At 39.1% G+C, this 13,114-nt stretch overlaps 2 protein-coding genes across 3 annotated transcripts in view; both read left to right on the plus strand.

Annotated features, from left to right (window-relative positions):
* Positions 1 to 1,377, plus strand: part of ppp3ca (protein phosphatase 3, catalytic subunit, alpha isozyme) — a 55,130-nt gene extending 53,753 nt beyond the window's left edge. For both annotated transcript variants that reach the window (XM_056262027.1, XM_056262026.1), the window contains one exon: positions 910 to 1,377. In XM_056262027.1, coding sequence (XP_056118002.1) covers positions 910 to 1,088 — 179 coding nt within the window. In that variant the 3' untranslated portion in view covers positions 1,089 to 1,377. The remainder of the gene's footprint in view (positions 1 to 909) is intronic.
* A 1,711-nt stretch (positions 1,378 to 3,088) lies between these two features.
* ecscr (endothelial cell surface expressed chemotaxis and apoptosis regulator) lies at positions 3,089 to 8,396 on the plus strand. The gene is made up of 10 exons (XM_056262343.1): positions 3,089 to 3,425; positions 4,000 to 4,080; positions 4,702 to 4,821; positions 4,923 to 4,967; positions 5,143 to 5,238; positions 7,017 to 7,133; positions 7,200 to 7,298; positions 7,396 to 7,429; positions 7,894 to 7,964; positions 8,097 to 8,396. Exons 1-10 carry the CDS (start codon positions 3,365 to 3,367, stop codon positions 8,195 to 8,197), a joined length of 825 nt encoding a protein of 274 aa, XP_056118318.1. The 5' UTR covers positions 3,089 to 3,364; the 3' UTR covers positions 8,198 to 8,396.
* Positions 8,397 to 13,114: the final 4,718 nt, after the last annotated feature.

Consider the following 13,114-nt stretch of genomic DNA (forward strand, 5'->3'; position numbering starts at 1 on the left):
TGCGAGTTCCCTTTCGAAAGGGAACAGACTGGGCCGTCTGGCCAATCAGAGCAGAGTAGCTTGCAGAAAGGAGGGATTTAGAAAGACTGATTCATCCGATGAGTCATTTGAAATGTGGTGATGTGCAATGTATATTATGAGAAAATGAAAGTGTTTTTTGACCTTTGAAGCATGTAAACCTGTTGTAGGAGACCTCCAAAACAAAATTAGGAACCTTTAAAATAGCATATACTAGATGCACTTTAATGCATTATTTTGTTACACTTAGTTGTTTTTTAATGAATTAAACAGCTTGAAATATGTCTATTTATTTCTCAATTTAATAAGTCATTTACCAATTTCTTTCTTTATTAATTGATGAATTGACAATCGATTCCTTTATTTTAGTTTTTCTTTTCTATTATTCCTCCATAGAATATATTTTGAATATACAAGATATACACTACTGTTCAAAAGTTTGGGATTGGTAAGATTTTTGAATGAGTCTATTATGCTCAGGCTAAATTTATTTGATAAAAAATACAGTAAAACAGTAATATTGTGAAATATTATTGGAATTTAAATTAACTGTTTTCTTTTTTAATATATTTTAAAATGTAATGTATTCATGTGATGGCAAAGCTAAATTTACAGCATCATTAAATCTTCAGAAATCTGTCTTCAGAAATCATTCTAATATGCTGATTTCAGTTGTACAGCTTAATATTTTAAACTGCGAAACAATCTGAATAAAATGATTAATTTCTTTAAAAAACAATCATACTGACCCCAAACTTTTGAATGGTGGTGTATATATATAACAGGTCAGACAAACTAGTTTATCAGACTCTAATAAAGAGAAATGATGTAGTGGCTGATGAGAACCAAGAGTCTTGCTGTTCATTATGGGCTTTTCCCGTCTCTCCACAGCCATCCGCGGCTTCTCTCCACAGCACAAAATCAGCAGTTTTGCAGAGGCTAAAGGTCTGGACCGCATCAATGAGCGCATGCCACCCCGCAAGGATGGGGTCAACCACGTGGGCCAATCCATGGGCAAGATGAACGTGTCGGAGACCAACGGCACCGACGACAACAGTAACATCCAGTGATGAAATGGCTGCCCACTCACCTGCACCTGAGTCCATGCCACCGCCACGACGCATGGCAGGACAATGCCAAACTTGTGATTTAAGGCCTCCTGCTTCCAACAAACACCCAATGACATCACCTACACATCCCTCCCTGCTCCAATGTCCAATTAGAGAACCAAACGATCTTAAATGTGTCACTGAAAAGGGGGAGACTGTTTTCTTGCTGTCAGTTTGCCGCTTGCAATTTTCGAAGCGGATACCTTGCCGACGGCAAGTTTCTGCCTTTTTTTGGGAGTGTTGAATGGGAAGGAGGGGTGGGAGGGGGGGGGTGATATGCCTGTCAAGGGCTGAAAGTGTCTTTATCAGAGAGGGGGCGGTCTCAGTTCCTTTCCGACTCCACCCACAGACCAAGTGGGCGGGGTTTAGGAACTCTCTTAAGCCTGATCCATCCAGTTCGTCGGTGCGGGTGATGAGCCTGTACTGGTTCCATGCACACTTTTTTCCTCTTTTCTTCATGGTCCCATCTCATAATGAAATGATCTCACTGTTGATGATGTTTTGCTACTAGTATTAATAAATATACAAATTTGAAATGACAAAAAAACGAAAAAATGTTTAATGACAAAACCTGTACATTTTATTACTTGCGATGCAATCTTACCTGGGGGGTTTTATTTCTTGATTTGGTTTTTGGTAAGATGCCATGAAGCAGTAGAAGAGCAGAGCGGTTCTGCTTGTCCACTGTAGACACTCGTTCAAAGCAACCATTTGGATGGAGGGAAACCGCAGCGGGAAATCCAGCTCGACCTTTGGCGCCACCTTCCTGATTGTTTCTCACTTGCCTGTATCTCAAGAGAGAGAATGCACATAGTACATTTCGCAAGTCAAATAAATATTATATATAAATATATATATAAATATATTTAAATATACGATTATTAACAATGGTCGAGGACAATGATTTTTAACAGCATCTATGGTACTGAACGCATCAGTGCATGCAACTAAGTTCCTTATTGATATGTGAAATTATAATTGTGATGTGTTTCAATATAGTAGACTTGAATTATTTCCCTTCAAATTATATTTGTAAAGGTCTAGTTTGTTTTTATATCTCTATAAATAGATATGATTTTGTAATCTTTTATTTATTTATTTTTCTTTAAGTTTTTTCATCAATATAATTTTATTTTTGTATAGTTTCTCTGTACAGGCACTGACGCTCTTTCCGAGGTGTTTTTTCGTCATCTTTCTTTCTTTCTTTTGGTTTCGTTCTCTCTGTTCAGTTGGTGTACAGAAGTTGTTCAGTAGTGTGAATGAACATATTACTCAGTGAAAAGCAACATTCAGGCTGCCAAAGCATGATCGCATGGTTTATTCAAATGTAAACTAATTGGACACGAGGAAAATTCAGTGTCTCACGTTGAAGAGGAAAACTATATTATCATTATGACTCTTGATGATCTTCTTATTATTCTTACAATTAAGCTTACAGTTCTTTCATTTCCACTGTTTTCTGATCCTTGTTTGGTCCAGACGTGGTTTATTTCAAAGAAGGAATTTTATGGATTTGTGACTATTTTTCTTGTAATGTTCTCTGGAACTAAGTTTTCGCATTTGACTTCCTAAATGAAAACACATATTGTAAGCATGCCCTATGGGACAAATCACTTTTTTTACTCTTGAATAAAATATGCATGAACTAATCATGTCTTTCCCCTTTTAATGCTGGTTTGAAAAAAATGTCAATGTATTTATGTATTGTTCTCATTTAAGAAAAGCATTTAAGATTGTCGACAGACAATCAAGAACGAAAATGTAATTTTAGATGTAATATTAATGTTAAGAAATGCAAAGACCATAGTATGCATAAGGTTCTTCATAGGAACTGCTAAGTTTCAAACGCTCAACTAATGAGAGCTTTTTTCCATGAGGGCATTCCACCTGTTTCCTGCTATTCTTCCACAGGAAACTTCCACAGGGGCCACAGTAACTTCTCCCTGAAACCAGAGCTCAGCGCCCACTGACACTCACCAATACACACGCTTCTCAGCAGGGCTTTGTAATACTGTGCTCGCCCTCATGTGTTAATATTATACAAAACAGGAAACAGATTTGGACATACTGGTTCATACTTCAGCCAAAATCACTTGCTCAAGAACATTTCCATACAGTTTTTCTGCTTTGTCGTTTTCATACACATTTAATTATTGTATTTATATCCTGATATCTGAGATATATATACGGCTGGTTCTGTGTAGTCGGATGAGAGTGAAACCCATCTGGATTGAGCCATGGAGCTGCTTCTCTTTCTTCTCATTCTCATGATTAGATCTTCATCCATCATTTCAGCAGGTAAGTGTCAGTTTGTGTGTGTGTGTGTGTGTATATATATATATATATTTATGTATCATATACACCGTGACTTTGCCATCATATCAACATTTTGTTGATCCTGGAACAAAACTTTTTGTCTGAAAATGTAGTCCTAACCCTACCCTATGCCCACCCCTAAACCTAATGCAACCCTTAAGTTATCCCTAAAATCAGAGGGAAATGATAGGTGAATAACACTGATGGTTGTAAGTCTAAACTTGACAAACTGTATACTTGCCCCTCAAATCTGATTGGTTGATTGGAATGTTGATCAAGGAACATTGCACTTGGTGAAATTACCACTATATATATATATATACCAATTTACTTACTAAGTAAACTAAAGTATTTGCTTATTTCTTGCTAGTGGCCAAACTTTGATTATATTGTTTATCTTAAATTCAAAGAGTCAATGACCATGTCCACAAAAGCATATAAGCACGTCAGCAAAGTCCACCTTTAGTGCTCCACCTTCATGATCATTTTCTATATATATATGTATATATATTGTTTCTGTTTTTTTAAATGTATGTTTTCGATGGGACCTGCACAGGAAATGACATAAACCTCCTTGCAAGTACGGCACCTCCAAACACAACTGCTTCAACTCCATGGTCTGTAGATTCAAGAACACGTGAGTTATATTGTCAATGAATCTCAGTAACAACATTTTCAATTCAAACAATTGTTTAGATAATAGCAATAGATAAATGTCCAATAACATGCTTTCTAAATACCTGTGATGGATGTACTTTATATGAACCTATTACACATTAAGCACAAGATGTCATTATTTTAGTTAGATTTAGTTTATCATTTCTTGTCTCCATTAGGATAATTTTTTCTTGGGCAATCAAATATTGCTTTAGCATGTTATTTATAAAATGTACAAATCAAATAACTGATATTTATATATACACACACAGTAGTCAACATTTGAAGTGGATCAAAACCTTTCATCAAAGTTACACATGAATTTTGAACAATACCCGTTCTTTAACTTTGATTAACTTTTTTGATCCATGTTGACTACTGTATATTTGTCTGTGGGTACAAAAGTAAGTCCCTACAGTTAAGCCCGTAATGAAAATATGGTATATTATTATTTGGTATGTTGCTCAGTTCTGTTTTTCAGGTTTAAATAAAATGTTGAATTCCAAATTTTTATTATGGTCTCAGACCCTTGTATATTCTCAGTTCACTTGTAAATTATATTTTCCCCTATCTTGATTTAAATGTCTTAATCTTATTTTAGCAGTCCAAACTGAAAAAACAGCGTCTTCCACTTTTTCATCTCAACATGAGAATGTCATAACCAGGCACACCTCGAAAACTGTGAGCACAACCACAGCTCCTTTATCTTCCGGGCACACAGGTAAGGCACAAATATAACTTCAGTTAATGCAAATATACTGTATAGTTTGCACATCAGCTCATTCAGCCCACACATTGAACCCTGTACCTCTGTTTCTCCAGGCAGCACTGATGGATCCAGCCTCTCTTCTTCAAATAGCACATCAGGTAATAATTATTAACCGCTTTTAATTAGAATATTCAGAACATGGGAGAAGATTTTGACTTTTCGTGGTGTTTGTAATCTTGCTTATCTACTAGTAAAGTTCTTTCTTTGAACTGTGACTGTGAGGATATCACTATAAATGTTATGAAAAGTATAAGAAGTGTGTATTCATTACAGGACAGTCCATGATCACCAGCTTTACGTTTACACCACCAAAATCCTACATAGACACAACTCTAAAACCCATCTCATCCCCAGCGGCCAAAACAACAGGTTTACCTCCCTATTCTGGCTCCTTCAAAACACTGTTGATATTTGAAATCACCAAAACAAACACACCCCTACCCAAGAGGACCACACCCCCATCTTGATAGCTCCTCCCCCGAATTCACAAACATGCTATACAACACAGGCACATCCCCCTTATAAGTGGACACAGCCCTTACTGCTGATTGGCTACAAGTGTGTTTTGGCACTCTGATCCACTTTCAACAGCTTTTCTCTGAAATCACTCACTGCACCTTTAATTGTAAAATGAAATGGACATGATATAATTCGTTCAAGAATTTCCAGCAAAAAAAAAATTTCTAAAAACATTTTGCTAACGTTCCCATTAAGTTATAAAAACATTATTTCTCAATGTTCTCTGAACGTTCAAAACATCCAGCTGTTTTTAAAATGCTTAAAAAAAAATCTTGATTATACAAATATTAAAGCTGCAGTCCGTAGCTTTTTTTGGGTTAAAAATGATCCAAAATACATATTTGAGAAAATACATAACCAGCCAGTGTTCAAAACTATCTGCTTGCCTTAGCTCGATTCAAAGCGGTAAGCTTTTAATAATGTTTTTAATTCCAGTGGTACTGGTGGATTTCCGCGGGAGATTCGAGCATGTCTTTGCGTCATTACGTCACATCTGTACACATGAAGAAGGAGTCTCGGCTAGTATAAGCTATATTGCGAGTGAGGATGTTGGAGGTGGAGATTTATAGCCTTTTCTCACAGCACTTGATATAATTAAACTTATCAATTTGATGGCGGATCCAGAAAGGTTCAAACGACAATCACCAGTGACAACAGATTCACCCGCTGTAAAATGCAAAAGACTTCGTTCGGACTTCGGAGTGGCTACAGAAAAAAAGAGACTGCAACCGGACCCATGCGAAAACAAGGATACATATCGGAAGGACGGACATTACATGTGGTCACGCAATGCTGACGTAATTAACATTAACAATTTGAGAACAAAGTATAATTTGCACGGTTTTGCGTGATATGATAACTTATAAGCGATTGTTAGATTTAATCAGCGCGATTTACTGCAATGTCAGAACCAGAACAAAAGTGGATGTTTCTTACTAGTTCAGATTACATTTTCCGGTGAAAATTCTTATGTTGGTCATACTTCCAAAAAGAATAATCTGTGATTCTGAATGCCAGTATCCACACCGGCGCGGTGACTGACAGCTGCACACTCTCCTCAAACATTGTGTTCATCTGCGCTGTGCCGTGTCGAGGGTGTTGAAGTACAACTCACGTAAAGTTGATAATTCCGCGAATGACTGCAATTGCAGATTTCGAACAGAGATGGCGACAAAGAGGAAAAACGCCGGACTGCAGCTTTAAGGGAACATTCCATTTGATCATTCTGCACACATTATGGGAATGTTAGTTTTGAATTTTCTCATAAAATTTAAACGAACATCCAAATTATGTTTTGAGAAAATTAGGTAACATTTTAACAAACATTCTATTACCATTACTGGAATGATGTTTGTTCATATCTTTGAGAGAACCTTGCCAAAACGTTAGCCAAAGTTCTGAGAATGTTCCCTAAGCTGGATGGTTGAATCCCTGGGTTCAAATTCAGTGAAAGTTGATGACAGCCTATTTCAAATGTATGGGGGGGAAAATGTCTTTTGAAGAACATTTTATTCCTTATTTGAGCTGTAGGCTACTTTAAAGAATAGTTCATGTTGTACAGTAAAGTCAAGCATTTTCCATTTTAGACTACATTAAACTATTATTTCACATGTTTGCTCTATGTGCAGTGGGTGTTTCTGCACTTCCTAAAACTTCAACAACAGTTCATTCAAACATCAGCATGTCAGAGGTGACGGCAACACCTTCACAGGCACCAGACAGCAGTCTCACTTTGCTCGCCTTTGGTAGGTTTTATACTGATTCTCTAATGATGCACATTATTTCTGCTGCTAAATATTTCCCGTCTGCAGGTGTGATGAGTTTTATACTCATTTTAATTGTTGTCATGGTGATCTTGGTGACCACTATCAACCTCAGGGGACGGTGTAGAGATACCAGGCAGAACAAGGGTGGGTTTCTCTCTGATTCTGTCAGTTTTAAGATTACTTTTCAAAGCATAAATGGCTACAAGTTTAAAATCAGTTTTGTTTTGGTTTTTATTTATAGATGTTAAAAGCTATGACTCTGTGGTATCGGACAGGTGAGGACTCAAAAACCCACACACATAAATACAAAGTTCTGTCATGTAGCAGTTGCAGCATGCTTTCAGAAACCCTCCACCTTCCCCAGCTCCACGTGTATAGATCTGCTATGGGTAATTCATGAATGCTATATTGTACAGCAGTAGCATGTCTTACTTGCTCACAGCAGCATGTTGTGTATGTATTAGCAGGAGCAAGTCCCGTACTTGCTCTGCAGCAGACACAGCAATAACCAGCAGTAGCAGATCTATTCCGCCAAGACCAAACATATCAACATTGTCATATCCATTACCATGCCAAAACACCCCAAGAGTTGTCATTGCAGAACTGTGAATGGGCAGTTATCATCATAGCTTGTTTTATGTATATATAATAAGAATAAATAAATAATATTATATACTGTATATTTAGATAACAGATCTGTTGAAAATTAATTTAAGCTACTGTCTCAATTTTGATCAAGCAACATGATCAGCAACTGTGAGAAAGAGAGCATCACTCTTGTCTCTGTGAGGACAATAAACACAGAAAACGGTAAGAACGTGCATTCCCTACATTTTTGTGTGTGTGTGACTAAAACAAAGAAAATAGCACCCCATTTGACATTATTGTAATATATGAAAGCGTAAATGTCCTACTGTGAGATTTCACCTCCATTCTGTGCAGATACAGATTCTCCTCAGATCTCTTCAGTTCACAGCACTATAGTGGACAATGAGGACCAAGAACTTACCAGAGACCTGCTGGGCATCAAAGATGGAGTTTGATTTCACTCATTCATTGTGCATGGAGATTGGAGGCTGCAAACTTATTTTTCCTATTTATAATGCTGATTGAATGTGAATTAATGTGCCTCTACTGATGGTCAGTGTACAGATCACACATTATGTTTATTACATGTATAGCACTCCATATAAAAATATCATTATGTCTGCCATGCACTTATATATTAAACATGTCTGTCAATTTTTGTTTCTCTTCTTTTTTCAGATTAAAAAAGTGCATTTATGTCTATAATGTCAAGTTTAAGTCAAAAAGGGAGATACTGAAAATCTTGATTATAAGGTTCCAAGATAAAAGTCCAATTATACAATTAAAAAAATAAAAATGATATGGCTTGATAATTGTGTTACCTGTCGCTGTTTTTAGAACTGTTTTGTGTTGTTTAATGATTTTACTGTTTACATTTTGTTGAAAAGCCAAATAACACGAATTATGTATTTTTTTCCCCTGGGCAATAGCAGAGGATTTTTATATGACTTTATGCATGCATGTATATTTCCTACTTCCTCCCCGATCCCGCATGGTGACTGTCAATGCTGGAAACAGCAAATGCAGAATATATAGAGAAAACAATTATTTTGAGGTCAGAAAGTAAAAGTTTTGACCAAGACTATTTTGTTTAGTGTACTATTGTAGATACAATTGTATGACTTATATTAGATTAAATAGTTTCTTAGGCAATATGTGATGCGTTTTCCCCCTGCTAATTTCAAACCACTATGCTACTACAGTTAGCTAAACATTGGCTGTCAGGGGTGGGGTGGGTTGTAACGCTCATTTAAAAAGTGTTACAACCATCCCCTTACATACTAAGAATATAACTAAGAATTTTCTTGATTTTAATGTTTTTACAGAATGACTAGGGCATGGAAAATAAAGACTGACAGAGGTGCCTCTGCTAGTGTTTTAAATAAAGTGGTTATCATGGAGCAATTTAACAGCTCAAAGCCAAAGAAGGTGTGGGTGAAATGCGCCCTATGCAGTTTCTGCACTCCAGGGTTACCAGCATCATTCATCTGTCAGCACTGTGACTCTAATTAAGAATATACACACATAGACACACACTCACACGCACATTGACATGTAATTTTTTTGTTAGACTTAAAGATGTTCTTTAATTTGGTACATTGTAGTAGTATTTATATTTATTAAGTATATCGTTAATTACATTAAATTACACACACAAACGTGTTTTTTTTTGTGTTAGACCTAAAGATGTACATGCAAAGATGTTATTTAATTAGGTACATTGTAGTAGCCTAGTGTTATTATTAAAGGGATAGTTCACTTTGAAATTAATTTTTGGTATGTTTTAGCTTACCTCAAGGGCATCCAAGATGTAGGTGTCTTTGTTTCCGCAGTAGTTTCAATTTTGATATTTTTAGGTCAAACCGTTCTTGTCTGTCAGTCATATAATGCAGGTCTATGGTAACTTCCTCAAAGAGCATACACAGAGAAGTCCAAATTAAACATGATTTAATGACTCGTAAATGTAAGTACACATTGATGGTCTAAGTCAAGACACGTACACGCGCGAGAGATCAGTTCCGGCGCTTGCCGGAAAAGACTGAAGCGCCCGCGCCCTCAGATCACTTGGACGTGGCTGTGTTTACAAGAGGTAAAAACTATATAAATACTGTTCGTTTTCTCACACAAACTGCTCGTTTCGTGTCTTAGGCCATCATTGTGTACTTACATTTACGATAGCTATCCGATCGTGAAAATACCAGCTGTAATGCCCTCCGAAACGCATTCGAGACGGATTTAAATCCGATCGCTCAAAGCACATCAGGAGGGGGTCTGGGCCGCATTGCAGACAAAACTGGACGAGTGTAATGCATCTGGTTGAAACCACATATGTAAATGTTACTCCTCCCCACAAAGCTAAAAAATGTGAGAGCATATTATAGGCTAGGCCTATATGTCATGTTATAGTCAGATATGACGGCGCTACGAATCGCAGCAGATGAGAGCAGCTGAGCATCATCAAGCCAACGCGCAACTATCAAAGTGAAAGGGCGCTTTCACACTTGGTTCGATTGCCTGTTCCGAACCCGAGTTCGATTGCTCCCCCCGCCCCCTGCCCCCGCCCCCGCCCCCGATGGACTGTGTTCACAAATATTATAGGCTCTATGCACAGCTGCACTACTTCCTGAACTTCAGGCAGCTCTTTTGTTTCCTGTCTGCCATTATTGGACAAACTGACAGACAGGAAACAAAGGAGCTGCCTGAAGTTCAGGAAATAGTGCAGCTGTGCATAGAGCCTATTTGTATCATAGACAGTAAAAGAAATGGACAAAGCGACCCCATAGACTTCAACGGAGAAAAGTGAAGTCAATTAGAAGCACTCACTTCCTGATTGCCAAGCAGTACGCGCAGGCTCAAACTGAGCTTGACGACGTAGATGTGACGTGAGCAACTTGTACGTCTTCTAGTAGCTGTGCCAAGAGGAATCTGAATCATTCCCTTCCGAATCTTGCAGAGCCGGAGTTCGTGAGTATTAGCTGTCCATGAGCTAGCAGCAGGAGCAACTTTATGACTCTCTATGGGCTTCTCCCTCGACTTTATGCCTCCACGTCCCCCCGATTGCGCGTGAACTTCTACATCTGTCTATACGGTAATTTCTCTACTGCGCGACAGAGAGTCGCGTGTTATGACGCAATCGTTAGCCTATTTTTACAAAAACGGCTTCTACGGGGCCATAACGTAAGATACAAGGTAATGGAGCCTTTTATACATTGTCGTGTTTCTTTAGAAATAAACAATGGACAAATGGAGTCTTTAAACGCCTCAGATGTAAAGTTATTCGCTGTCAAAGTGACGCAAAAATGAATGGGAGTCAATGGGATGCTAACAGCAGGTGAAGGCCTGTTAGCCAATGGCGGCCCCCGGGGAGACTTCAGTTTCCGGCTGGTGGATTACCCCCTTGGATTTGTATCCGAACCGCGGTACGCTTGCGTCATCAAGCTGCAGCTGGCGCGTAATCATGTTGCTTGGTAACCGGCGCCGCTATGAATGAAAAGGCGTCAAAATGGATAGAATTGCTCGCTTCACATTTGTTCTTCTTTTTTTTTAACCTTTGGTTTTGTTTTCAAAGGAAAGATACAGAAACACACTTGGGTATGTCTGCCGCAAAAGTACTAAAATCGTTCCAAAGACAGCTGGCTGTCAGCCAAAGACAATTTTTGCGGAGGCAAGCATAAATCATCTCTCTGCTTGCAGTGCGTCAATCCCGCTTTTCGTCAAGGTAAGTGTAGGCTACACACACACACACACACACACACAGACGACTGTCCTGTCGACCACATTATAGACCTTATGTAGCCCGCCCCTTTTCAGCGCTGCGCTCGTTGTCTTTTGACTTCCGGTCTGTATTTTCACAGCGATCTTGCATAGGTATGAATGAACTGCTCGTAAAAAATTTCCCGGTCGACATTTGTTAAGACATCTGCTTTACAATGCTTCTGATAAACATTACAATGCTCATGATAACTTTTGTTAACTCTACAATAAGTAAATCCACTTCACCAGCTAATTACTCCTGGAAGTTCAAAGACAATATTCTAAAGATGACAGCGCCCACGTTTCTCTGGTGCATAAGGTCTATACATTATACGTCTAGCGGTTCACTTCCGCGGTTTGGTTCGATTGCGTTCATATCAGCAGCGAACCGTACTGGAGTTCACATGAACCGTACCCCAGACCACCTTTTTGAGCGGAGCCGAGTACGGTTCGCGGGTACGCACCCGAGTTCGGAAGACAGCGTTCACATCATCCAAACGAACCGAACTCTGACGTCATTCGAACCCGGGTGCACACCAAAAGTGCTAGTGTGAAAGCCCCTAAGTCGCAGACGCTTAACACACATTCAAAGAAATGAAATGATCTTACCATGTGCCATTGCCGTTCTCTCCTATTGTGGTCTCTGATTTTGAAATTAGCTGATGATCAATAAATTGCAGCTCATATCTTTTGATTTCAGTGAGGTGAACTCCATTAAATCTGCATATAGCGCGGCAATTGAAGATTGGATTTAGGCTAGGCTATATCCGTTTTGCGGAAACACATTTATGTGACCAAGTGTAAATGGAATCGTTTTGATAAATCAGATATCTATTTATCTAAAATAGATCTTAAAACACATGCAGTGACCAGGTGTAAACAGGCCCCTAGACGCGGCGCTGCGCTTCTCGTCCGGCGTGCGACCCCCTTTAAGGCCAATTTAAGGCCAATTTATACTTCTGCGTCGGGTGCGCGCAGTAGGTACGGCGTAGCATACGCACAGACGCGTACCATACGCCGTACCCTTCGCCGTAACCTGACGCGCACCTCCTCAAAAATGTAACTACACGTCGCCACGACGCGGACCGCAAGATCTGTGATTGGTCGGCTTGGTAGCATCGCGTTTCCTCCTATGCATTTCCGGCGTGTTCTTCTGCACCGCCCGCCATTTTTAAATTCTAAATACAGCGAAACTGTTAAAAAAAATAAAAATTTACCTTTTCCACCTCGATAAGCTCCAACTCCAACATGATCTGCTCTCTTTCAGTCGCCATTGCTTGTAGTAACCTAAACTCAAAACAGCCGCGAGGAATCTTCTTCTTCTTGCCGCGAGGAATCTAAACACAGTGGAACATTAAAACCCTCCGCCGCCAACTAGCGTTTCGGCGCTGTACTGCAGAGCAACGCAGACCTAAACGCAGAAGTATAAATGCTCATGACGGCGTCGCCTACGTGCGTAGCCTACGCCGTACACTACGGCGTACACTCGACGCAGAAGTATAAATTGGCCTTTATACTTCTGCGTCGGGTGCGCGCAGTAGGTACGGCGTAGCATACGCACAGACGCGTACCATACGCCGTACCCTTCGCCGTAACCTGACGCGCACCTCCTCAAAAAT

Source organism: Rhinichthys klamathensis, unplaced genomic scaffold (assembly GCF_029890125.1).
Source record: "Rhinichthys klamathensis goyatoka isolate OS25496 unplaced genomic scaffold, OSU_Roscu_1.1 h1tg000191l_1, whole genome shotgun sequence".
Classification (NCBI taxonomy): Eukaryota; Metazoa; Chordata; class Actinopteri; order Cypriniformes; family Leuciscidae; genus Rhinichthys; species Rhinichthys klamathensis.

Coding starts and splice junctions, on each gene's coding strand:
- ecscr (XM_056262343.1), top strand. CDS start 3,365: ATGGAGCTGCTTCTCTTTCTTCTCATTCTCATGATTAGATCTTCATCC. Junction 5,239..7,016: donor CCCAGCGGCCAAAACAACAG/GTTTACCTCCCT, acceptor CTCTATGTGCAG/TGGGTGTTTCTGCACTTCCT. Junction 7,299..7,395: donor AGATACCAGGCAGAACAAGG/GTGGGTTTCTCT, acceptor TTTTATTTATAG/ATGTTAAAAGCTATGACTCT.